This window comes from Lagenorhynchus albirostris, chromosome 3, assembly GCF_949774975.1.
Source record: "Lagenorhynchus albirostris chromosome 3, mLagAlb1.1, whole genome shotgun sequence".
Lineage (NCBI taxonomy): Eukaryota > Metazoa > Chordata > Mammalia > Artiodactyla > Delphinidae > Lagenorhynchus > Lagenorhynchus albirostris.
In genome coordinates, this window is record NC_083097.1 from 125,468,559 (window position 1) to 125,492,845 (window position 24,287).

General features: G+C 48.8%; 1 protein-coding gene across 9 annotated transcripts in view; it reads left to right on the forward strand.

Moving 5' to 3' along the window:
* ARHGEF37 (Rho guanine nucleotide exchange factor 37) overlaps nucleotides 1-24,287 on the forward strand; it is a 110,148-nt gene that overhangs the window by 53,474 nt on the left and 32,387 nt on the right. For 6 of the 9 annotated variants that reach the window (XM_060143957.1, XM_060143954.1, XM_060143955.1 and 3 more), the window contains 9 exons: nucleotides 5,281-5,480; nucleotides 6,667-6,797; nucleotides 7,460-7,564; nucleotides 9,763-9,873; nucleotides 10,538-10,867; nucleotides 13,898-14,026; nucleotides 16,991-17,186; nucleotides 18,779-18,936; nucleotides 21,647-21,712. In XM_060143957.1, coding sequence (XP_059999940.1) covers nucleotides 5,281-5,480; nucleotides 6,667-6,797; nucleotides 7,460-7,564; nucleotides 9,763-9,873; nucleotides 10,538-10,867; nucleotides 13,898-14,026; nucleotides 16,991-17,186; nucleotides 18,779-18,936; nucleotides 21,647-21,712 — 1,426 coding nt within the window. Of the gene's footprint in view, nucleotides 1-5,280; nucleotides 5,481-6,666; nucleotides 6,798-7,459; nucleotides 7,565-9,762; nucleotides 9,874-10,537; nucleotides 10,868-13,897; nucleotides 14,027-16,990; nucleotides 17,187-18,778; nucleotides 18,937-21,646; nucleotides 22,200-24,287 lie in introns of all 9 variants that reach the window. The other 3 variants (XM_060143951.1, XM_060143952.1, XM_060143953.1) reach the window with 1 other exon arrangement.

Sequence of the window (24,287 nt, forward strand, 5' to 3'; positions counted from 1 at the left end):
GTTGCCATGTAGAAATGTGATTCCACTGTGCCCAGATCCTCTGATCTTTCAAGAGAAACCAGAAACTTTGATGTAAGTCTCCCAAATGTTAACTATTGGCATCTAGTTCAGACATGTTAGAAACACTATGTGGGGGGCCCTAGTTGGCACAGAGGCTGCTGTTTGTCATGTCTTCTGCACTCAGGTCTTTTTCAGCCAGGCAAGTCCAGGCTTTTCTCATGGGCTTTGACGCCAAGCTGCCTGGCAGCGGATCGGGCTCTGCCCCTTATTCACCTTGGCAGAGCCATTTCGTGTCTCAGAACCTTGTTTCCCTACATGTGGAGTGGGAGTAATAACAACAGCTCATGGGGACATAGACTCACTGCATGCAAGTAACACGTAAAAATTCCCAGCAATTGTGGTTACCTTGGCTAGGCAAGGATTATGCTTCACTGAGACCTCACTGTGGTTCTCAGCTCTGTTGGTCCCAACGCCTCCTTTTTATAACAAACATTAAATAAATTTATTATCCTGAGTTATATTCTGAAAAAGAAAATTCTCCTGCCTATATACATAACTGAAAAAAATCAATATAATGGCTTATCTATAATTAAAGGAGAAATAAAAGGAAAATAATTTCTAATAAAGTAATATGTATTTCAGTGTGCAAATGCTTGTGTAACACTACACTAGAAAATATTATGAAGCAATCAGATGCTTGTACCCACTTATAATAAATAAGCTTGGATTTAAGCAAAGAAGAGTCAGAAGCCATTGTGTACGAGAAGTACAGAAAAAGAAAAGAGCAGAGAATGTGTGTACCCTGCAATAACAGTGAACAGTGATAACAAACTTGACTTCCTTGTGTATGATAAGAGAAAGAAGGAAATAACATAACTGAAGTAGGGATAACATTACATACTGGGAGGCAGAGGAAATGAGGAAGGATTATGTTCTTGCAAATGACCTCGGTCTTATTTATAAAAGGTGTGTCATGGTAATTCCCAGTGTTAAGATATGTGACAGGTTGGAGTCCAAGTGTCATAAAAATATGTCAGTTCTTGACATCGCAGCCCATTGCAAGGCATTCATTCAGTCTCTGAATGTTGAAGAGGGGAACATGAAATGTAGAAAGATTCTCCATAATGCAGGACTGTCCTTGCAGGATAGCCTGCATCCCTGGGTCCCTGCCAACTAAATGCCTGCAGCACACCAGAGCCTACAAGTTTCAAAAATGCCCTCAACGAAATGCTCTGGTCTAATGTTCCAGCAGGAATGACATTCTTTCTGTCATCCAAATTTTATTCTGTAGATTTACAGGCAGACAGAAAATAGACTTCCCATGGGAAAGTGTAGACACTGGATGGATGAATGAATGGATAGATAGATAGATAGATAGATAGATAGGTAGAAAGAATGAATTTTTGAGGGGCTCCTGCTATACACGCTGCTCTAGAACTTTTGATCCCTTCCCTCTTGAAACAATAATCCTGGCTTTCTTGTGCTGATGATCATAGGACTCTTCTGGAGTTTGGCCGACTAGAATCACACCAGCCATAAATGGTTCTTTCTCATCCAGGTAGGATAGATGGTACCATCTAATTAGATCTTTGTGATTCTAAAATATATGCCACCTCCCACTTTTTATTTGGATGGGTGAGTGGGTGGGGTGTCTAGTTTATCCTGTCTCTCTTTCCCCCAGCCCCCCACTTTGTTTTTGGCCTTACCGTGTGGCATGCGGAACTTTCCTGACCAGGGATGGAACGCTCGCCCCCTGCAGTGGAAGCGTGGAGTCTTTGCACAGCTTGTGGGAATCTCAGTTCCCTGACCAGGGATTGAACCTGGGCCATGGCAATGAAAGCCCAGAATCCTAACCACTAGGCCACCAGGGAACTCCCAGTTTATCCTGTCTTTTAAGGCAGCGCTTCCCACCTGGGGGCCAAGGGACTCAAGGCTTGCCCTTGTAGCCGGCAGGAAGCTCTGCCTTAGGGAGACCGTTCTAGTGGCACAGTTTTCAGGGGGAGGAGGCTGCTTAGAGAGGTGGATCAGTCCGGCACAAAGCACCTGCAGTTCCACAACTGAGGCAGAGTGTTTGGAAAAGGTAGATGACATGTTTTCCTTTACTGGCATTTTTAATTTGTTTTAAATTTAAAAGTAACATGTGGTTATTGAAAAAAGAAATTTCAAACAATACACAGGTATATAAAGTAAAAAGTCCATTCCCCTTCGGTCTCCCGTTTCCCCATCCCTCCCCCTAGTAAACATTTTCCATCCGAACTCTATTCTGTATATTTACAGACAGACAGACAGACAGGAAATAGACTTTCCATGGGAACATCTAGCTGTTGGATGGATGGATAGATGGATGGATAGATAGATAGGATGAGTGAATGAATGAATGAATTTTTTAAGGGGCTCCTACTCTACATGCTTTTCTAGAACTTGCTTTTTCACCTAATCATGGCCATGAATAAATATCTTTTCAGGACAGTATGAATTGCTCTACCATGTTCTTTTTAATGACTGCATAGAGTTCCTTCCCAGGGTAGCTCATAGTCTGTGGTCTATTTAACCATTCCCTATTGGTGTATATTTGGATTGTTTCTGAAATTTTACTGTCATAAATAGAGTTGCTGAATAACTTCTACCTTTATCCATGCTCACTTGAGTTGATATTTCTTTTTTTTATATTTTATTTTTGGCTGTGTTGGGTCTTTGTTGCTGTACGTGGGCTTTCTCTAGTTGCAGCGAGCGGGGGCTGCTCTTCCTTGCGGTGCGCGGGCTACTCAGTGCGGTGGCTTCTCTTGTTGTGGAGCACGGGCTCTAGGTGCACGGACTTCAGTAGTTGTGGTGTGAGGGCTCAGTAGTTGTGGCTCGCAGGCTCTAGAGCACAGGCTCAGCAGTTGTTGCGCACGGGCTTAGTTGCTCCGTGACATGTGGGATCTTCCCAGACCAGGGCTTGAACCTGTGTCCCCTGCATTGGCAGGCGGATTCTTAACCACTGTGCCACCAGGGAAGTCCTTGAGTTGATATTTCTGGGTAGATTTCTGTAGTAGGATTGAGGGAATAAAGGGTTTGTACATTTCACAAATTGCCAAACTGCTCTCTAAAAAGATCCCACCAGAGATTCCCCTGGTGGCACAGTGGTTAAGAATCCACCTGTCAATGCAGGGGACACAGGTTCGAGCCCTGGTCTGGGAAGATCCCACGTGTCGCAGAGCAACTAAGCCCGTGAGCCATAACTACTGAGCCTGCGCTCTAGAGCCTGCGTGCCTAGAGCCTGTGCTCCACAACAAGAGAAGCCACTGCAATGAGAAGCCCGTGCACTACATCGAAGAGTAGCCCCCGCTCGCTGCAACTAGAGAAAGCCCATGTGCAGCAACAAAGACCCAACGCAGCCAAAAATGAATAAATAAATAAATTTAAAAAATAAAATAAAATAAAAAGATCCCCCCAACTGATACTCCCACCAAGAGAATGTAAGAGGGCTGGTTTCCCCACACTCACCCAACTCTGGGTGAGCCTTTCAATTTTTGTTGCCTATCTGAAAGGCGGCATAAAGAGTTTTCTTCGACTTACCTTAGAAAGGCTGTAAATTAAGAGGCAGCTGTAATTCTGTAGTTACTCCTTGATGGTTGTGGAGAAGAGATGTAATCATCTCTTTGAAGACGCCCCTCCCCTCTGTCACCTCTGATTTGTAAGGTGACAGTTGTCCCTTTCCCATGGAAAGTAAGCCCAGAGGACAGAGTTTTGCAAATATCTGGCCACTGTTTCCACCTCTCCTGCCCACAGTCAGCCAAGCACTAGGCAACCCTTGGTGAGAGCAGATGGTCAGCATAGGCATGTCCTGACAGGTAATCCCACCCCTGCATCCCAACCCCCTGCAACTAATGGAGGGCCCCCCATCTGCTCTGTCTGTTCCTAGCCTCATGGCTGATCTTTCCTGGACATTTGATCTAGAGATTTTTCCATAGGAAGAAGAGCAAGAGGCAAGGGTACCGTGGAGAGGAGGCCAGATAATAGTCATGAGAAACATTTGTGAGTCTTCGTGGAGGAGGCATGCTTAGACATTGTGGTTTGAAAACCTTGTGGGTTTCTCAGAAGGTGGGTCTGAGGGCTACTGGTCATGATCAAGGAAAGACTGTTGGAGCCTTGTCCCAGATGCTGTTGACTTGGGCACTCTTTCTGCAACTTCCAGACATCATCAGGAAGGGGACTAGAAATAATCATCTATGCATCAAATGGTGTATCTGGAAGGGACCTTGACACTATCAGTTCCTGTGTTTTGTTTTATATTTTACTTTTTTAAATGAAAAATTTCAAACTTATAGAAAAATAGAATAATGTAATGAACACTCACACACCCACCACCTGAAATTAACAAGTATTAATGACTGCTGTTTGCTGTATCTAATTTTATGCTATATACTTTACAGGAAATTACAGATAATTACGACTTTTTACCCTTAAATACATCTCTAAACATTAAGTTCCTATGATTTAAATTTTAAAAAACTTTTTTTGGGGGGGTGGGCCATGCTGCACAGCTTGCGGGATCTTAGTTCCCCCACCAGGGATCAAATCTGGGTGGGCCCACGGCAGTGGACTGCCAGGGAATTCCCAAGTTCCTGTGATTTTAAAAGCTCTTCTTTTTTAAAGCAGCAGAACCATTTTATTAAATGAAATATTCTGTGCATGTCCAACAGATGGAGTTGTGCTTGAGACATATCCAAGTGGAGATTTCAAGTAGGCAGTTGACCGTGTGTGTCTGGAGCTCTGGACAGAAGTAGGAAGTGGAGATATGGGTTTGGGATGTGTTTAAAGCCATAGGACTAAATGAGGTCAGTAAGAGAGTGAGTGGAGAGAGAAGGAGGAGAGGAGGCCCCAGGCACTCTAGCATTGGAGAGAAGCCAGCAGAGGAGGCCAAGAGAGTGGCCTGTGGAGTGAGAGAAGCAGGACGAAGAGTGTCTCTGGGGCCAAAAGAAGAAAGTGTTTCAAGAAAGAGGGAGTGGTCAGCTGTGCCTGCTGTTGAGAGACTGAGTAAGCTGAGGGCAGAGAACTGACCATTAAATTTAGTACAGATGGGGAACCAAGGCCCAGAAAAGGGTAAAGTGAGAACTAGAAGCACCCATCTAACATATAGACCTCACAGATTACAGATGAGGAAACAGGACCACAGAAGGAGGGTGACTTGCCTGAGATCACACAGTGAGTTAAATGGCAGAGCTGGGACTAGAGCCCAGGCCCCTTGGTGCCCCCAAGGGTGGACTTGACCTACCTAACACCAGCCTTCTCCCTCAGGCCTCAAGCTGGATCCTCAGGCCTCAGTTTCTTGCTGGTAATTCCTTTGCAGAGGATTACCAAATACCCATTGCTGCTGCAGAAAATTCTGGAGAACACACTCCCTGATGCCAGTGCCTACCCTGTCCTTCAGAGGGCTACCTCTGCCCTCCAGGACGTGGTCACCAACATCAATGAGTACAAGAGGCGCAAAGAAGTGGGTAAGGACTGGGGGCATTTAGGCGATACATGAGTGAGAATGCTTCTAGTTACAAAAAACTCATCTCAAACTGGCTTCACCAGTAAAGGGAATACAGTAGCTCATGTAACCCACAAGTCCAGAAGTAATGTGGGCTTTAAGTAGGGTTTGATCAGGATGCTGGCATCATTTCCCTGCAATTCTCTTGTCTCTGGCCTTTACTATGTGTCACCTTCCTTTTCAGGCTGGCCTCCCTCATAATAGTAAAGGGCTATTGCTGTCCTAAGACTCACATCTGCACACCACATTCTCCAGGATAAGATGGGCCCTTTCTCCCCTTAGCTGTAAAAACTAAATTGGAGTTTCACTCTGATAGGACTCATTCGAGTCATATGCTCACCCTGAACCAGTTGCCATGGTTAGGGGAATGCCATGAACTGATTGGCTTCAGCCTGGGTTATGTGCCCTTCTTTGAACCTATCACTGTGGCAGGGGATGGGGGGATTATGTGAATTGGCTTATAACAGTCAGCACCCACCCCTTGAACTAAAGTGGAATCAATCTTATCTAAACCACATGTCTGCTATACTAAGCAGAAATGAATACTGGGGAGGCAAAGAGCTGTGTATTTATCAGGGATGAGGGTAAGAGGAGAAAGTGGGGAGGTTGCTGCCTCTGAAGTTGTTAAAACAGAAAGGTCTGGAAAGTGAAGCAGTGTCCCAAGTAGATGAAAAGCTCAGTTGCACAACTCAGACCGTATAGTAATGATAATTTAGCTAATGTGTACGAAAGGCTAACTATGACATGTTTTTTTCACTCATTATCTTGTTTGATCCTTACGATAGCCCTGAGGTTGGCAATGTTAGCCCCATTTCACAGTTGGGTAAAATGAGAGCTTAAGTCATTTGCTCCAGACCTATCATCTTATGTGATCTCCTAGCAATCCTGTGAGGTGGCTAGCCTCATTTACAGATGAGGAAACTGAGGCCTAAGAAGTCAAACAGGCAGGAAGCTCTTCAGTCAGGGTGCTCACATCAGAGTGAGGGCTCTGAGCCCTGCGCTTTTCCTCTGAGATTCACCATTCTAATGGGTGTGACTCTGACATTTGAGAAGAGGGCCCAAGAGATGCCTTGCCAGGTATGTCAGGGGCTCTTGGTTTCCCGGGTCAGCTCTGGTTCCTGTGCCCTCCTTCTCTTCTGTTGGTGCAGCCTCCAAGTACACCAAGGTGGAGCATCTGAGCCTCCGGGAGCGATTGGCCCGCATCAATATGCACACCCTTTCCAAGAAGACCACCCGGCTGGGCCAGCTGCTGAAGCAGGAGGCGGGGCTCGTACCCAAGGTGAGCACGGACAGGAGGAAGGGTGGTATCCCAGCCATCCCAAGGGGCAAGACTGTGCAGTGCGGGGTCTTAGACTCCTTTTGGAGATGAGGAAACTGAGGCTGAGGGAGTGAACTTCCAGCATGCATAGCCAGGACGAGGCAGAGTAGGGGCCGCCACTTGATTCTGGAGAGCCAGGGTGGGGCTTTCTCCTCTGCATCTTGTGCTGCTCTTTCTCTGGGGCCTCTTGATACAAATAGGAGATGTCTGGGTCTTGGCAAGGAATCAGCCTTGAATAGGTACTAGTAGCAGCTCAGGTGGATTGAGTACTTACTCTGAACCAGGCATTAATGGATCCACACAATGAAGTAAGTTCATACTATTCCCATATTGCAGATGAGGAAACAGGCTCAAAGAGAGTAAAACACTTGTCTAAGTTCACACAACCAGGAAGCAAGTGAACCAGGACTCACAGGCTCTTGTGTCTGATTCCATTGTCTGAATACAGAACCACCAAGCTGTACTTACTGCCTCTAATTGTCCCACTCAGTTTTGGGGCTGGAGGAACTGGCTCTGAGGGGTGGGTCTGTGGAAAGGTGGTCCCTGGTAAGGACTTGGGAAATGGGTGTACACTGGCCCCATGTGGATGTTCTTGGCCCTCATAAGCATAACTTTACTCTCAGACAGAAGACAAGGAATTTGATGACTTAGAAGAGAGTTTCCACTGGGTGTCGCTGTGTGTGACTGAGCTGAAGAACAATGTGGCTGTGTACCTGGATAATTTGGAGGTGAGGATCCTGTGGTTAATAAAGGGTAGGGTGGGGCGGGGCTGGGATCCCTGGGTAGGAGTCATGCAGGGCCCATTGAACAAGCTGACAAAGACACCAACTTCAGGAACCAAATGGAAGAGGTCATACAGTTGCTGGCTGGAGGCCAGAAGAGGGGCCGTTCGCAAGCAGTCCTCAGCCCACAGGTCATCTGACTGGGGCACCTTCTGAGTTCATTGAGTTCTCAGCGGGGCGTGTTCTCACTGGGTAGGGTCAGAATTCACTGGAATCAGAGCCCTCTGGAGGGAGAGCAGGGGTGACAAACACAGGTGCTCAAAGGGAGCAGGCAGGTAATATTGTTGACTGAAGTGTGCAGGTGTATAAGGCCTATTGTCTATTTATGAGACTTTTTTGGTAGAGTTCAGTATGTAGTAATAGTTGGAGTGTGAATGACCAAATAAATGCATGAATGGATAAAATGAAAGGGGTGAGGTATTCCTTGGCTCACAGGAGTTGTTACTGTGTGGGAATGTGGACCCAGTGCTGCCAGTTCTTCTGATTTTAAGGAAGAAGAAAACTGGAAATTCAGACCTTTAGGTGAAATCTCACCATGTGTTCATGTGAGCAGCTAATTAACTAAGAATTTAAATGTTATGTGGGCCCAAGAAAATATATTTCTGCAAACCACATTCAGCCCACAGGGACACTAGTTTGCATTCCCATCCAGCACATCACTTTCCTTTCACCAAAATTCCCCCTTCATTCTTGTCATGGATGCTGACTCATTCCATCCACTCTGTCCCTTTTGCATGGTTTTGTTCTCAATCACGTCCATTTGCACAAACCAGCTCAGTCAGATGATAACAGACTCTTTGGATAATAGGATTTGGGGTGGCATTATTGAAAGTATGTAGAAGGAGGGAGGTTGTAGTTCTACGTTCCTCACTGTGGGGCACGTTCCCTGCTTGTTCCTGCTCCATCTTGGGCCCCCCAGAGGAAAGTCTGGACAGCACAGTGAGGCAGAAGAGGAAGGCCCTCAGAGAAAGAATGGAGGGGCCCTGAAAGAGAGAAACCAGAGGCCCATGAGAGACACATCTGGCTTTGCAGAGTAGAACAGATATTTGGAAGCATTAAGGCTGTATTTCCGTAAATGCAGGACTTACACGACGGATACAGTGTTGACATGGAATCCCACAGTGAGAAAATGACTCTCTCTTTTAATCCTCAGAGTCCAGGAAAAGCCTCTTTTTCTGACATGTCTTAAATAAACAGGCAGAACAAGTCTCCGGCTGGAAACCTTCATCAGGCCATCACGCCCAGACAGAACTTAATAGCATTGTTTTTATAGCAGTTATTCTTACATGCTTATTTATGGCAATTATTACTGGCTTTCCCTTTATGGGAGTATCATAAGGTGGTTTTTTTTTTTGGCCGTGCCATGCGGCTTGCAGGATCTTAGTTTCCCAACCAGGGATTGAACCCAGGCCCTTGGCAGTGAAAGCATGAAGTCCTAACCACTGAACCACCAGGTAATTCCCCATAAGGTGGTTTTTTTTAATGCATTGATTTAAATAGGGATGCTAGGTTGATTTAAGGAAAAATATTTTTTTGAATTTTATTTTATTTTTTTATACAGCAGGTTCTTATTAGTTATCTATTTTATACCTATTAGCGTATACATGTCAATCCCAATCTCCCAATTCATCACACCACCACCCCCACCACTTTCCCCCCTTGGTGTCCATACGTTTGTTCTCTACATCTGTGTCTCTGTTTCTGCCCTGCAAACTGGTTCATCTGTACCATTTTTCTAGGTTCCACATATATGTTAATATACGATATTTGTTTTTCTCTTTCTGACTTACTTCACTCTGTATGACAGTCTCTGGATCCATCCCCGTCTCTACAAATGACCCAATTTCGTTTAAGGAAAAATATTAATAGAACTCGAGGAACATGGACATGGCAAAAAAAATCACAAAGGAGATATGTAAATGTGTGAAGTTGAGGCAGCACTGAATAGGGAGAAAGATGTTGGCTCAGTCTAAGGAGGAACTTTCTAATCACCTAAGTTGTGCAAGGATAGAATAGGCTGTGTGCAGACACAGGGAGGGTGTGCAGACAGCCTGGGCACTTCTTCCGGTCTGTGGTGGAGGGGGATTCAGGTGTGAGATGGTGACGACGGGACATAATTGGCTCTCTCATTTGATCCCATCTAGGCTTTCCTCCGCTTCCGGCCCCAGGAATATGATCTGGACATCCCTGGGGGGCCTGTGGTACAGTACTGTTACCTGGCAAGAGACCTGCAGCTCCAGGCCTTCCCTGAGTTTGTGAGCGGAACTTCTCCTTTCTTTTTTTAGGCAGGTGGCAGAGCCTATAAGAATAATATTTAGAAGCCAGGCCTTTTCCACGACTGTCACATCCATAACAGTCCTGGGTAGTCAGCAGGGCAGAGATTATTATTAGTGCATTTTCCTGATGAAAATAGCCCCAGCTAGTGTTTACTGACCCTTGTTATCTGCCAAGCACTGTGCTAAACTCTACATTCTTTCCCTCATTTAATCCTCACAACACAGCTTACAGGGTAGATACTATTAATAGCTCCATTCTGCATATGAGAGCTTGAGGCTCAGAGAGGGTGACCTCCCAGGTTATTCAGATGGTCAATGGCAAGGATCTGTGCCCCAAGAACTATGCTTTTGACCACCATTCCATACAAAATTTTTCAGCATCTGTGCACAGTAACCGTATTAAGAAGTGACATATATATTGAATACTTATTCTGTGCTAGGCACTCTGCTTGTTACATACATTGTCCCTATTTTTCAGATGGGCACATTGAGGCCCAGAAAGGTTGGATGTCGTGCTAGAGGTCACAGCTGGTCAGTGAGGGTGGGACTGGAGCCCAGTCCTGCCACATCCAAAGCCCCTTCTCCCTGTGCCCCGCCCTCTGCCACCTCCTTCCTCAACTCCCAAGTTCACTTCTCCCCACAGAAGCAGCGGCTGGAAGCCCTGGTGTGGCAGCCATTGTGCAGCCTGGCCAAAGCCTTGGCCGGCCCTCAGAATCTGATCAAGAAGCGTCTGGACAAACTACTGGACTTTGAGAGGGTGGAAGAGAAGCTGTTGGAGGTGGGCAGCATGACCTATGAGGAAGAGGCGGCCCGGCACATGTACGAGGCACTCAACTCCCTGCTAGTGGCTGAGCTCCCACAGTTTAAGCAGCTGGCTGTGCGGTGGCTGGGCCAGATCCTGTGCACATTTGTGACCCTCCAGAGGGACCTTGCAAAGCAAGTGCTGCAGAGAGCAGAGGGCAGTTTGGCCCAGGTAAGGCCTCTGGGACTGGGGTGCGCCTGGGGTATAGCCAGGCAGGGCCTGGTCGCCCCTTCAGCCAGCTGTTTGCAGGGGCTGGTCTGGGCCTTCCAACAGGTGCTTAGGAGGAGGTTGTGGGGACCTTCTGGATCTCTCTTATGCCTGTTCTCCCTCCATTAATAGAGTCAAATCATGAAAGCAAGGGTGGAACTGGGACTCCAGGCCACTCTCAGGCTCTGGGACTCAGAAGCACAGGAGACTCTGCTGGGAAAATACAGGCCTTGGGGCCACTCCCTGGAGTGTATTAGAAGTAGGTAACAGACGAGACTTCCCTGATGGTGCAGTCGTTAAGAATCTGCCTGCCAATGCAGGGGACACGGGTTCAAGCCCTGGTCCAGGAGAATACCACATGCCGCGGAGCAACTAAGCCCGTGTGCCACAACTACTGAGCTTGCGCTCTAGAGCCTGTGAGCCACAATTGCTGAGCCCACGTGCCACAACTACTGAAGCCTGTGCGCTTGGAGCCCGTGCTCCACAACAAGAGAAGCCACCACAATGAGAAGCCTGCACACTGCAGCGAAGAGTAGCCCCCGCTCGTCGCAACTAGAGAAAGCCTGTGCACAGCAATGGAGACCAAATGCAGCCAAAACAAAACAAAACAAAAAGAAGTAGGTAACAGAGAAGACAGGGTCCTTTCTACACAGTCAGGAGTAAATGTCTCAAGCTGTGCTCCTGCCACTGTTACTACTTCTAGCAGCTGCCTCCTTGTGAGCCCTTATGGTACATCTGTTTGGAACACTTTCCATGTATTGTTTCACTTAATCCTCACAATAACCCTACAGAATAGGTATTATTATTATTCTCGTTTCAAAAGGAAGCCCGGGCACAGAGGTTAAGCAGCTTGCCCAAAGGCACACAGCTAATAGCTCAGTTTGAATCCTGGCAGTTCAACTTCAGAGCCTGGGCTCTGAACCATAGCGCCTGACAGCCTGTAAAAGGAGCTGTCTGCTGAAAGCATAAATAGGTCACAAAGAGGTTTAGACAAATCTCCAAGTGCAAACTTTGATTTTAGAATTTTGAAGATTGGGTTGGTATAGGAAAGAAATCTCTCTCTGATATCAACATCAGAGCTTAATGGCCTGTGGATCTAAGCTCTGGAGGAATTTCGGTACTGCTCATACCGCATGCTGTCTCCTGTGCTTCATGTGCCCCAGCTCAGCTTTCCCCATCCAATCTGTTGCATAAAAATTCCTCTAAAATTTGCCACCCACCCCCATCACTACCTTTACAGCCCATAGTCCCCCTCTGCATCTGCAGCCTCCACTTCCAGTGCACCACTTCTGAGTGTGACCACGGTCCCTTTGCACAGACTCCTTCTTCAGCCTGGAATGTCCCTCCCTGTTGCCCCCATGCCTTTCGCAGTGCCTGGCCTATGGTGGGGCCTGCCCAAATATGTGACGAATGAATCTCTCCATGAAGCTCTCAGAATCCCCCTCCTCCAGGTGGGAGAACCCACCTTCCCATCCTCTGTACCCCAGCAGCCCTTAGGATGTGCTTCTGCTAAGCACTTATCAGAGCCTGCCTCCTGCTGGCCTGATGGATGAAGCCAGTTCCCCTCATTGAGCTTTTCTTCTTTTTGGCCCTCATAGCATTTAGTACAGAGTTCTGTCTCAGACACTCTTTTTGAATTAAGCCTGAACCATCTGCAAAAAGAAGCATTGCTCTTTCCTGAAGGCAGAGGGTAAATTTGATTAGATGATCTTTTCATTCTTCTCTCATCCTCTAGTTTTCTGTCCAGGGGAAGTCAACTTCATAAGAGCAGAAAGAGGGCATTTCTTTTTTTTTTTTTTCTTTCTTTTGGGGGATGGGGTGGGGCTGCGCCATGTAGCATGCGGGGTCTTAGTTCCCCAACCAGGGATCGAACCCGTGCCCCCTGCATTGGGAGCACTGAGTCTTAAACTCTGGACCGCCGGGGAAGTCCCAGAAAGAGGACATTTCTTGATTGATCCTGTAAAACAGAATCTTAGGGCCTGTCAATGATTGATGCCAGCTTCCTATGTGTGTCACATGGCCCATTCACCTGGACAGTCCTGTGGAGCCTGGGAAAGGTCCACATGGTAGAACCTCAATCTGTCTTCATCCTGGGGGTAGGGGAAAGTCTCTGAGCTAGAATGAAGCGTGGTGATTTTGGTGACCAGCAGAGAGGACATGTCTCTGTTAGCTGTGGGGCCCTGGTCACTCCTAGGCTGTCTGATGAGAATGCAGGAGATGACCAACAGGGCCAAGGTCCCGGGATGCACCATCATTCAGAGCTCCTCGGGTTCCAAACCAGCTCAGGCATAAAGACCTGTATAACTGGGAGGCCAAGGAGGGGATCAAGCCTCGGGCCCAGCTGCAGTCAGTGTTGCCTAGCTGCAGTCAGTGTTGTCGAAGCTCTGACTTTCACTTCGTCTCCTGGCTGTTTCCCTCTCTGGGTTGGCTTTATTGTCAAGCAGGCCTTTTCTGCAACGTTGGAGAGAGTGGCTCCCAACAGCTCTAAGCGTTTACCTTTACATCTCAGAATCTAAGAGTCACCCTCTCATTCTCAGTCTTCATGTACTAAATCTGATGGGAGTGGGAGTTAGGGATTGACATGTACACACTGCTATATTTAAAATAGATAACCAACAAGGACCTACTGTAAAAAATAAAATGAAAATGAAAAAGTAAAAAATAAATTAAAAAATTAAAAAAAAATCTGATGGGTGGTTTCCAATTGGCCTTGCTCTGCTCCACTGTCTACTCCCTGACCGATCACAGTGCTTAGGAAAAGGGATGCCATGACGGCCAGTCCTGTGGTCAGGCACCAGGAGGGGCAATACCGCTGGACCCCCAGAGAAGGACACTTCCTTAAAGGAAGGTGGGGCAGTAGCCAGGCCAAAACAACAGCTGACCAAGACATAAAGGGCCATCCTAACACATCTAGGGCTGGAGTATGGCTGTCAGGGTCTCCCTGTCCCCTCTCTCCCAAGGAGGGCTCTGATGACAGTGTCTGTCCCCACCTAGCTTCCCCACCACCACCTCTCTGATCCAGCCTTCAGGAAGCTGGTGGAGGATGCACTGGGCCAGACCAGTCATCAGCTTCACGCCTTTCAAGAGAACTTCGAGAAAGTGCTGCCACCTCCCACCACACAAGTAAGTGTCCCTCCTTCCCCTGCAAAGACTATCCAGTCCTTCACCTGCCAGTGGAGTGAGGTCAATCCCCTATTTCCTTTCCCTTTTCTTGTCCCAGTGTTCCTCCCCCTCTCCTTTCTCTGTGAGCTGGGGGTGGGGGTCAGGTGGGAATCTCATACATACACACACACACACACACACACACACACACACACACACACACGCTCTTCATGGCCAGTAAGCATAAGAGCGCACACACACACACACACGTGCGCGCGTGCTCTTCATGGCCAGTAAGCATAAGAGCACGCGTGTGCGCGCGCACACACACACACACACACACACATGCTCTTCATGACCAGTAAGCATAAGAGCGCGCGTGTGCACACACAGTGCACACACATACGCTCCTCATGGCCAGTAAGCATAAGAGCGCATACACACACACACACACACACACACACACACACACACACACACACATACGCTCTTCATGGCCAGTGAGCATAAGAGTGCATGCGCGCACACACACACACACACACACACACACACACACACACACACACACACACACACACACACACACACACACACACACACACACACACACACACACACACACACACACACACACACACACACACACACACACACACACTGTTCATGGCCAGTAAGCATAAGAGCAGGTCAGGAAGAGGAAAACGCAAACATTTTACTCTTAGGTGAAATTAGACATCATAATGGCTAAGTGGCATTTACAGCCTGAAACTTGGAGCTTCAAATTTTTCTCAAAATTTACTGTTTCCTCACCACCTTCTCATGGAACTGCTTCAAATACCAGCATTCAGGATGAATAAAAAATTTGAATAAGAAGTCATTTAAAATTTCTTTTTGCTGTGGAATTTTTAATTGCAAAAGACAGTGTCTCAGCTGCATTGTGGTTTACAAAACTTCGGCCAGCCAAAGTCTTTTTTTTGGTAAAGCATTTTTCTCTAAAATATAACAAAAGGGTATCTTGCAGTCCACTTGAAGAATTCTTCAAGAATATATAAAATATTGTGTAGTTACTTTTAGTATATTTGAAAAGTAACTGAAGTAGCTGAAGGGAGCACGGGCTCCCAGAGCATCATGAAACCTGGTTTGAGAAAACAAACTGTATTTAGTCACATGTGAGATGTGAAGTGAAGGGTCAGGAGACAGCTCCAAGATTCCCCAGAAGGGAGAAGGAGCCCCAGAGACACAGGGGGGCAGTAAAGGAGCCCAGCAGAGCTGGACAGATACAGGTGGGCTTTGCACCTGGCCAGAGCACAGAGGACATCAAAGACCATCAGAGGTATATGTGCACTTCAAGTGGGGCTGACTCCTCCTGGGGCCACAGCTATCCCCGCTTCCTCGCCCACCCTGAGATGCCCCAGCAGAGGACTCATCAGGGCTGCCGCATGGGCTCTGCAGCTTGGGGAGAGGAAGGGTGCAGAAAATCAAGAAGAGAGCAGCCACTCAGATGAGTCATGGAAACTTCTATCTTTTTCTACTTAAGACAAAATAACATTTTTCTTATTGGAAAAGCAATCCATGCTGATTGCAGAAAAAAAAAAAAAGAAGAAGATACAGAAAAAATAAACAAATGGGAACATCATAGTCCTGGTGTGTTGGTAGGAAGAGAGGAAACCCCCCCCCAGCCCCACCCTCCCCACCTTCTCTCACCCACCCCTGCAACATGCACACACCCTCCTATAAATTCTTGACTTATTTGGCTACGCTTACAGAACCCAGAGGAGTGAGGTGGCCACCCAGGACAGGAGAGTCCCAGTGAGATCTTTATAGGCCTCCCGGTCCCTCCAGGGAGCACTGCTGTTCTCTGCACAGGTAGGGGCAGAGACTTGAGAAAGAAGGCAAACGTTTGCTATTCCATACTCGTGTTAACACCACCATTCTGAAAAAGAGCTACCCTGTCTCTACACTTCCATTTGAGGGCCTGTTTAGAAAACTGGAGTTCTCCTGGTTCTTGATCCTGATTCAGGAACCTATTGGAGGTAGGGGTAATGGCAGAGTCCATGCCCAAATGTCCCTGAAGGGCACCTCTGCCTACCTGCCTACACCCAGCACCTCTCCACCTGGAAATAATCATATAGACTATGATGAATATATATCTATCCATATATATCTAGCGAGAGAGAATATATAATAAATCTATATCCAACATTTTAAATTTCTTCTTTGTTTTACAAAGAGGGGACCATCGCCTGAGTCCCTTCTTGTTGATACTTTTGCTGGAAACAGTGAATGAAAAAACAAAGGCAGTGCCAGGAGATTTTTGGATGCTCTGAAAATGCACTGAATCATTCTCTTCAACTAGATGGCAATTTCCATCGGGGAAAAACTGTTTCTGCTATGCCATTCACAAGGCTTACCATGCCTTGTACATGGTAGGGAGCTCAATAAATACTTGTGGACTCAAAACGCATGGAATAAAAAACCACATTTTCTTTGTTCACACATGTGTCTACATGTGCTGGCCCTGTGCTGGCTGTTTAAGATGCCAGGCGAGTAAGGCCTGGTGCCCACGTGAAGCTCATAGTTTTGCTCATTGGGGTTAAAAGACATGTGTAAGGCATTTTCCTGTGGGGCAGCTTAGCTTGATGCTATGGGCAGAATTGAGGCCCCAGTCCTGGAGTTCTGTAATGGAGAGACTCAGAAACTGCCTTAGGAGTTTAGAAAACCCAAGAAGTTTAGACCAGAGAAGGATTTTAGAAGTTAAGTTAGAAGTTTCTTCTGAAATGCCTTTGGATACTAAGAGCATGTGTTTCTCATCTGATCCAGCCATCTATTAGTGAGGAGACGGTTGCCCCGACTGGGATGGACCGATGGGCAGCAGAGGTGGGCTTGGCCCAGGACTCCTAGCTGTCAGCACGTGGGCCAACATTGGCGCCAGCTTTAACACTCCAGCTCCAACACCTGTGCCTGTCTCTGTCCTTTCTCTCCCAGCCACTCCTTCCAGGGGCTGAACACCAGGTGCAGGCTCTCCTGAGCAGGTATGGCCCAGGAAAGCTGTACCAGGTGACAAGCAACATCAGCGGGTCTGGGACTCTGGACCTGACTTTGCCTCGGGGCCACGTCGTAGCCCTCCTTCAGGACAAGGACACCAAAGGCAACAGCAGCCGATGGCTGGTGGACACTGGAGGTATGTGGGACTTCATGGGCACTTCCCCACCCTTTGGGAAAACTGTCCAACAGGAGCCAGTGGGGAGACATAGGCACTCTTGTGGGCAGGGGTCCAAATCCAGGATGGGAATGAACACAGGTGAACATGGAGGGCATGGGGTACAGCCGGCTTAGTGTGGTGCATGATATGCCAAAAAGAGAAATTCACTCTTACATTACAATATCCATTATCAAGCACCTACTGTGTGCTGGGTGCTGTGTAAGGAAGACAAAGATCTGCCTTGGGGACCTCACAGATCATTTGTGTAGACAGAGTTTTGTGGAGAGAACTCAGCATCACTTTGAAGGAATGGAGAAGGGATGGAGATACGCAGAGAAGTGACGTTTAGATCCTGACTGTGTGGACAGAAGTCTGACATCCAGAACAAGGGAGGTGTTATCCTGTTCCCTCTGTGCTGGTCATGACCCTGGTGTGCTGCTCAGATGTAGGGGCCCCAGGAGGGAGCAGGGCAGGAGGCAAGGAGCACCATGAACCCAGGAGGAGAAGGCCCACCAGAGTGTCTTCCACAGAGGGGCATGTGACCCACAAGATGAGGGTTACACAGGATTATTGGGAGGGGATCTGCCGACAGTTTTTCCCCCTTCAGACATTTTATTTTAATTCAGTATTTTAATGTGTATTAGAAAAAATATAACTAGTACAGAAACCCATGATTTTATTCATTATTATATAGTACAACACTAAGTTTTAAAAAGTGAGTTTATTAAAAAAAAATTAAGATGGTACAAATCTGGCAAGAATCATGAAAGGGTAAAATCCTAACTCAAGTTGAAAAACAGCTGAATGGGGATTAAAACAAGGTCCTTGGGGTCAAGAGGACCGGGTTTGGGCCCCAACTCTGCACTGTACTAACTGCATGATCCTGGAGGAGTTACGGAGCCTCTCTGAGCTCGGTTGGCTCAGCCATACAATGGAGATAACAATACGGACCTCAAGAGTTGATGGAAAGACTAGGTGATCAGATGCTGGTTCTGGCACCAAGCAAGCTCTCAGGAGGTGATGGCCATTCACAGTGACAGCGACCAGAGCACCACTGGAGTAGCTGTTACACGAGAAAGAATTGGGGGCACTTGGAGAAGAGAAAGGCAATTTCTGCCTCCTGGGAAAGGCAGTCCTGCGGTGAGGAAGTGGCCTTGCTTGGAAAGGAGACCAGTGGTGCCAGCACCAGGAAAATAGTCTTCATACCAGTCCGAGGAAGAACTTTTTTTTTTCCGAGGAAGAACTTTTTTCTTTTCCGAGGAAGAACTTTTTTTTTTTTCTGAGGAAGAACTTTTTATCTCTGCCAGAGCTGTTCCAAATGGAGTGGGCTGCCTCCGTGGGGAATGAGCTCGCTGTCACTGGGATGAACAAGCAGAAGCTAGAAAGAGTGAGTGCAGGGTGCGGGGTGGGGGGCAGTTTGTGAGGTTCCGAGATAACCTTTTGAGGTCCATTTTAGTGTGAAGAAGCTGTATTGGAGATATTCACATCTGTGAATGGTGGTGACTTCCTCTACCTCTGAAAGGGATGGGCAGTGTGATCCACAGCCAGATAACGTTCTGTGTGTCCTGCAGGACATCGAGGGTACGTGCCAGCTGGGAAACTGGAGCTGTACCACGTGGTCCCCCGTGAGGAGGAGTTCAGAGGGCAGGCGAGGCCTCACAGGGACTCCCAACGTCAGACACCAGAGCCCACCTTGGCCTCTGTCCCTTCTGTCCCAGCAGTGACCCAGGTGAGCCTGGAAGAGGGCGGGTGGGTTCACATCCCCATGGCCATCTGGAGTGGGGCTTTGATTTTCCTCCTGTCCAGAGGGACTACCACCTTGTGAGGCCAGGGCCTCGGTCAGTGGCCACACCAGTGTCCTGGACAGGGTGGGACCTGGAGAAAGGAGCCTCTCGTCCTTGCCACATCAAGAGCAGGGAGTTAGTCCCTCGCTCCCCATTAGCAGAGCACGTGGGATTATTTCGTTCATTCGTTTGTTCATGCATTTGTTCATTTATTCAGTATTCACCAGGCACTGTGCTAAATAAGAGATGCAGTGATGAGCAGAAGTCAACCTTGGCCCTTGCCTTCCTCAAATTTATAATCTGGGAGGTAGGGAAAACAGCGATTAATAAAATAATCATATAAATAATCACAGTTCTATTAGTGCTAAGTGCCAGAGCCTTAGGTGTGGGAGAGGTTCAGGGAAGGTCTTTCTGAGAAGAATCACGCTTTTGCTCAGATTTGAAGGGTGGTTAGGAAGTAATTGGATAAAGGGTTGTGGATGGGAAGAGCTTCCCAGAAAGCATGCCCAGCGAATGCAAAGGCCCAGCGCCGGGGAGGACAGGGTGAGTGAGGAACTGAGTGGAGCCAGTGGGGCTGGGACGGTGAGAGCGGTGGGCTGGAGAGGTGGGTGGGGCTAGCCAGCCGGGCCTGTGGCCTTGGTGAGGGTGTTGGCTTTCCCTTAAAAGCCATGGGAGGAGGGCTTCCCTGGTGGCGCAGTGGTTGAGAGTCCGCCTGCCGATGCAGGGGACACGGGTTCATGCCCACATGCCGCGGAGCGGCTAGGCCCGTGAGCCATGGCCGCTGAGCCTGCACTTCGGAGCCTGTGCTCCGCAACGGGAGAGGCCACAACAGGGAGAGGCCCGCGTACCGGAAAAAAAAAAAAAAAGCCATGGGAAACTTGTACATGCATGTTCGTTGCAGCATTATTCATAACAGCCCCAAAGTGGAAACAACCCATATCCATCAACTGATGAAGTAATAAACAAAATGTGGCACATCCACACAATCAAATATTATTCAGCCACAAGAAAGAATGAAGTGCCGACACATGCTACCACATGTAGCTCGGTAGAGAAGGCCATGTAATGTATGATTCTCTATACGAAATGTCCTGGATAGACAATTGCATAGAGACAGAAAGTAGATCAGTGGTTGGCAGAGGCTGGGGGCAGGGGGAATGGGAAGTGACTGCTAAGTGGTCTAGGGTCTCTTTTTGAGATGATGAAGATGTTCTGGAATTAGATAATGGTGATGGTGGCATAACCTTGCGAACATGTTAAAAACTACTTTATTGTACACTTTGAAAGGGTGAATGTATGCATGTGAATTATATCTCAAAACAAAAAGTGTTGGGAAGGCTTTTCGGGGCAGAAGCTTAGTGGGGTCGCTGTGAGGGCTGATTGAGGTAGTTAGCTGGCTGGCATATGTGAGCCTCAGTAAATGGAGGCTGCACTCACAGTTATAAAGGAGGAGCTTCACAGGTGATGGATGAACAACAGAAAGGACCCAGGCTGAGGGGTGGGAGCCCAGAGGCTTGCAGTGAAGAGCCAGGGGATGCCGCAGGCCAGGGTGGCTAAGGGAGCCTGGAGTGGGCTGCAAGAGGGCTGCATAGAAGCCTGCGGAAGCTGTGATGTACAGCTGTGGCACATGCTGGGAGGGCTCTCAGGCCAGTGCCGGGAGCCTTAGCTAGAAGTGGTACACCAGGGCTGCCTCCTGTTGGACATACCCACCCATCAGCAAAGAACCCACAGGGATCCCACCAGAGAGCCTTGCCACCCAACTCAATCCCAGTGGCCGCCAGTGTGGGTAGTGTCCCGGAACACCCGCCCAGGGGCTCATGTGGTGAGCTCAGCTGTCCATCTTCCCAGACACAGCAGCCGCTTCCTCTTTGGTCGTGGGGCTGCTCAGTGGGACTCACGTGGGGTCATCCCAGTTCCCCCTTGCCCCTGATTGTTCCTGAGCCTTGGCACACAGTAATAAAAGTCATGGTAAAAATAGCGAAAGCAGCCTGCATTTGTTGAGCCCTTACTATGTACCAGGCACAGGCATCCATTCATTAAATTCCCACAATTACCTGGAGGGAAGGATATCATTACTTCCATTTCACAGATGATGAGAATGAGGCCCAGGGAGGTGAAATATCAGCCTAACAAATGCCCTCTCCTCCAATTTTTTTTTTTTTTTGCCTTTCAACAAAGTCACCTAACCTCCTTCCTGTCTCTGCTCCAAGCTGGGAAACTGGCCTGGGCAGATGACACCCTTTGATCTGAGGAGGGTTGTGGGGAAGGGATGCTGCATCCCCTGCTCAGTGAGATGGCAGCAGTGGACTGGGAGCACCCCTTCTGAGGTCAGACAGGCCAGCTTCACTCCTCTGTGATTTTGAATAAGTTCCTTGACTTCTCTGAGTCTCAATTTCCTTATCTGAAAAATGGGGCAAACAGAATTAGAGAACTGTGAAAATCAAAACCAGGCAAAGAGCCTGCCACATAGTAGCTATTAGTGGGAGTAGCGGAAGTAGCTGATGGCTTTGGATAAAGGATGTATTTGGGAGGCAATGACTGCTCAGCGATGGGAACTGAGTCGGGTGGGAGGGAAGAGGATAAACAGCTTCTCTAGGTCAGGTTTGTCTGTCCTCCCACCCTGACCATTTCTGTGTCGCTCCCCGTGTGTTTCAGGTGGTGGCAGTGTACCCCTTTGTGGCCAGAAGCAGCCATGAAGTGAGTCTGCAGGCAGGCCAGCAGGTGACTGTCCTGGAGGCCCAGGACAAGAAGGGGAACCCAGAATGGAGCCTTGTGGAAGTGAACGGACAGAGGGGCTATGTGCCTTCCAGCTTCCTGGCCAGGGCCCCAGGTCCAGCTCTGTGGGGCTGGAGTCTGCCCTCTTAGGGTGCCCTCCTTGGAGCCCATGTTCCAAGAGGCTTAGAGGCTGTGACCCTGGGAGGGAAAAGAAGCAAAGAGAAGGTGGGGGTGGATGGGGAAATCAGGCCAGGGTGGGGTGAAGGGCACCCAGAAGGCAGCCAGAAGAGGTAGGTGGGCCTTGCAGAGTGCCTGGCGTGGGTGAACATGAAAGGCTCCAACCAGGACGGCTCATTATGTCTGCATGAAGAGGGCGTTCCAACCTGAGTCACAACACCTGGGATGGCAGGTCACAGCTGATTGGCCAGGACTTGCTTATGGCCAATCTTACCTGTGCCCCGTCTGGTCCTGCCCATGGGAGTGGGTCACCCAGGTGAGCTTTACCTGTGTGCTGTGTGGTTCCATGGAGGCACACTGGAGAGTCCAGAACCGCCTGACCTGGAAGTTCAGTTCCTTCCTGTGGTATAAAGAAATACAACAGCCGACCAGTCAGCTTTTATTTCTCCACGCTGGGAGCTGAGTTATCTTGGGCAATGAACCCCTGGGAGCCCTCTCTAGCAGGGGAATGAGGGCTTGTCGGGGCAGTGGAGAGGTTCCCAGGAGACTTTTGGCTGGGCCAGGGAGTAGGTGTGAGCAAGTCATGATTCTGGAATGTGTTAAGGCAAATGCAGAGGCTGCTCCAGGGAAGAGGGGATTTTTGAGGGTGTGTTAGGTGGGGTGTGTGAGGCTGTTAGCAGCAGTTGTACACTGCTGCTGTGTTCTCTGGATTAGGAGACAGAGGGGTATGCAAGTCATAGAGGAAACTATGTTAAGCAGGTAACTAAAGGCCTGGTGGGTGGGTAATGACTTGGTTTCCTGTTTCTGGAAGAAGGGGAGCCAGTGGAACCCCCAGTGGTTTCAGGAGGCTGCTGAGGGCTTGGAGGCAACAGTGGAGGTGATGTCAGTTGGCTGTGGCCCCTCAGACATAGGACACAACCTCAGTTTTCCCATCTATAAAGACCTAACTCATAGGCTTGTGGTGAGAATGACATGATGCTAAGGATGTGGAAGCTCCTTGCAAGTCATGAAGTGTGATATAAATGTAAATTGCAGGATGTCTAGGAAGTGGTCTCAGGATGGCCCCAGCCATCGGCTGGCCGCTCGCTATGCCCATGGCCATGATGGACATTATTAATCACTGCAGCATCCTTTCCCATAAACCCAGGATCCCTCCCAACGCTGCAATCTAGGTAACCAAACTCTTGAACTTGGTGAGATCAAACTTACTGTCATCCCTTTCTAGAACTTAGAAATTGAAGCCCCTCAAAACAGTTCCTTTTCAAGGAAGACTGACCGCTGGGGCGAATTTGGGTGCAGCCGCTATTGGATCATCATCTCTAGGTTGTAACTTGGGGCTCACATAAATTTCAAGATTCACAGGAGAGGGAAAAGGTGATCCATTGTAACTTTTAAAACAAATTACAGATCGTTTAAAAATATATTACAGAAAGGGCAGAGTCAAGATGGTGTACTAGGAGGATGCGGAATTCGCGTCTCCTTACAACTAGGGCACCTACCGGGCACCAGTGGGCGACCACGGACATCTAAGGGGATGGGAGGAACCTACAGTGACCGGGTAGGACGTGGGGCATGGGGGGAGTGAAGGGGGAGGAGAAGTGGAGGCTGGAGGGGACTGGCGCCCCTGAGGGGCAGCTGGGGGAGGGGAAGGGATCCCATGCCCAAAGAGGGAAATTGGGGAACCATTGGGAGGGCAGAGGATCAAAAGGGAGCATGGCCAGGTTTCCCCTACCCATTTAGGCCCCCAGGAACCTGCTGAGATTCTGGGCCTGATCCTCTGCCCACGGAGGACCCCTCCAGCCACGTGGGTCCTGAGGGAGTGGGAGAGAGGAAAGGGGGAGAAAAAGGCCGAACCTCCAGGACCAGCACCCCTGAGGGGTGGCTGAGGGAGGGGAGGAGTTCCTACACCCAACGGGACCCACCCATGGTTAGGGGTCGAGCGGCGACGGGGGAGACCCTGGGGGAGATGGTGGGGTAGGGGCGCGAAGGGACGGAAGGGAACGTGGTCAGTTGGAGCCCTGTTGGGCTCCCGGGCCTAATCCTCTGCCCTTGGAGCCTCCCTCCTGCCGTGCAAAGCCTGAGCCCTGGCCCTACAACCCACCCAGGGCCCTACCTCTACACTCAGAGACCCCGTCCAACACGCTGGGCCTAAACCCCACCCACACACCCTCACTCAGGGCCCTACCCCCAAACTCCAGAACTACACATTCCAGAGGCCCCCCTTTCCACGTGCTGCCTCTCCCCTCTGCGCAGGTCCTAAGCAGAAGCCGCGCCCCATGCTTGAACGTTGCCCCCCTACCTGCCTAGGTCCCACCCCACCCTAAACCCCGCCCCTGCCTAAGTTCCACCCCCGCCTAAACTCCGCCCCCATAGCCAAGGCTTTTTTTTTTTTTCCTCTTTTAGA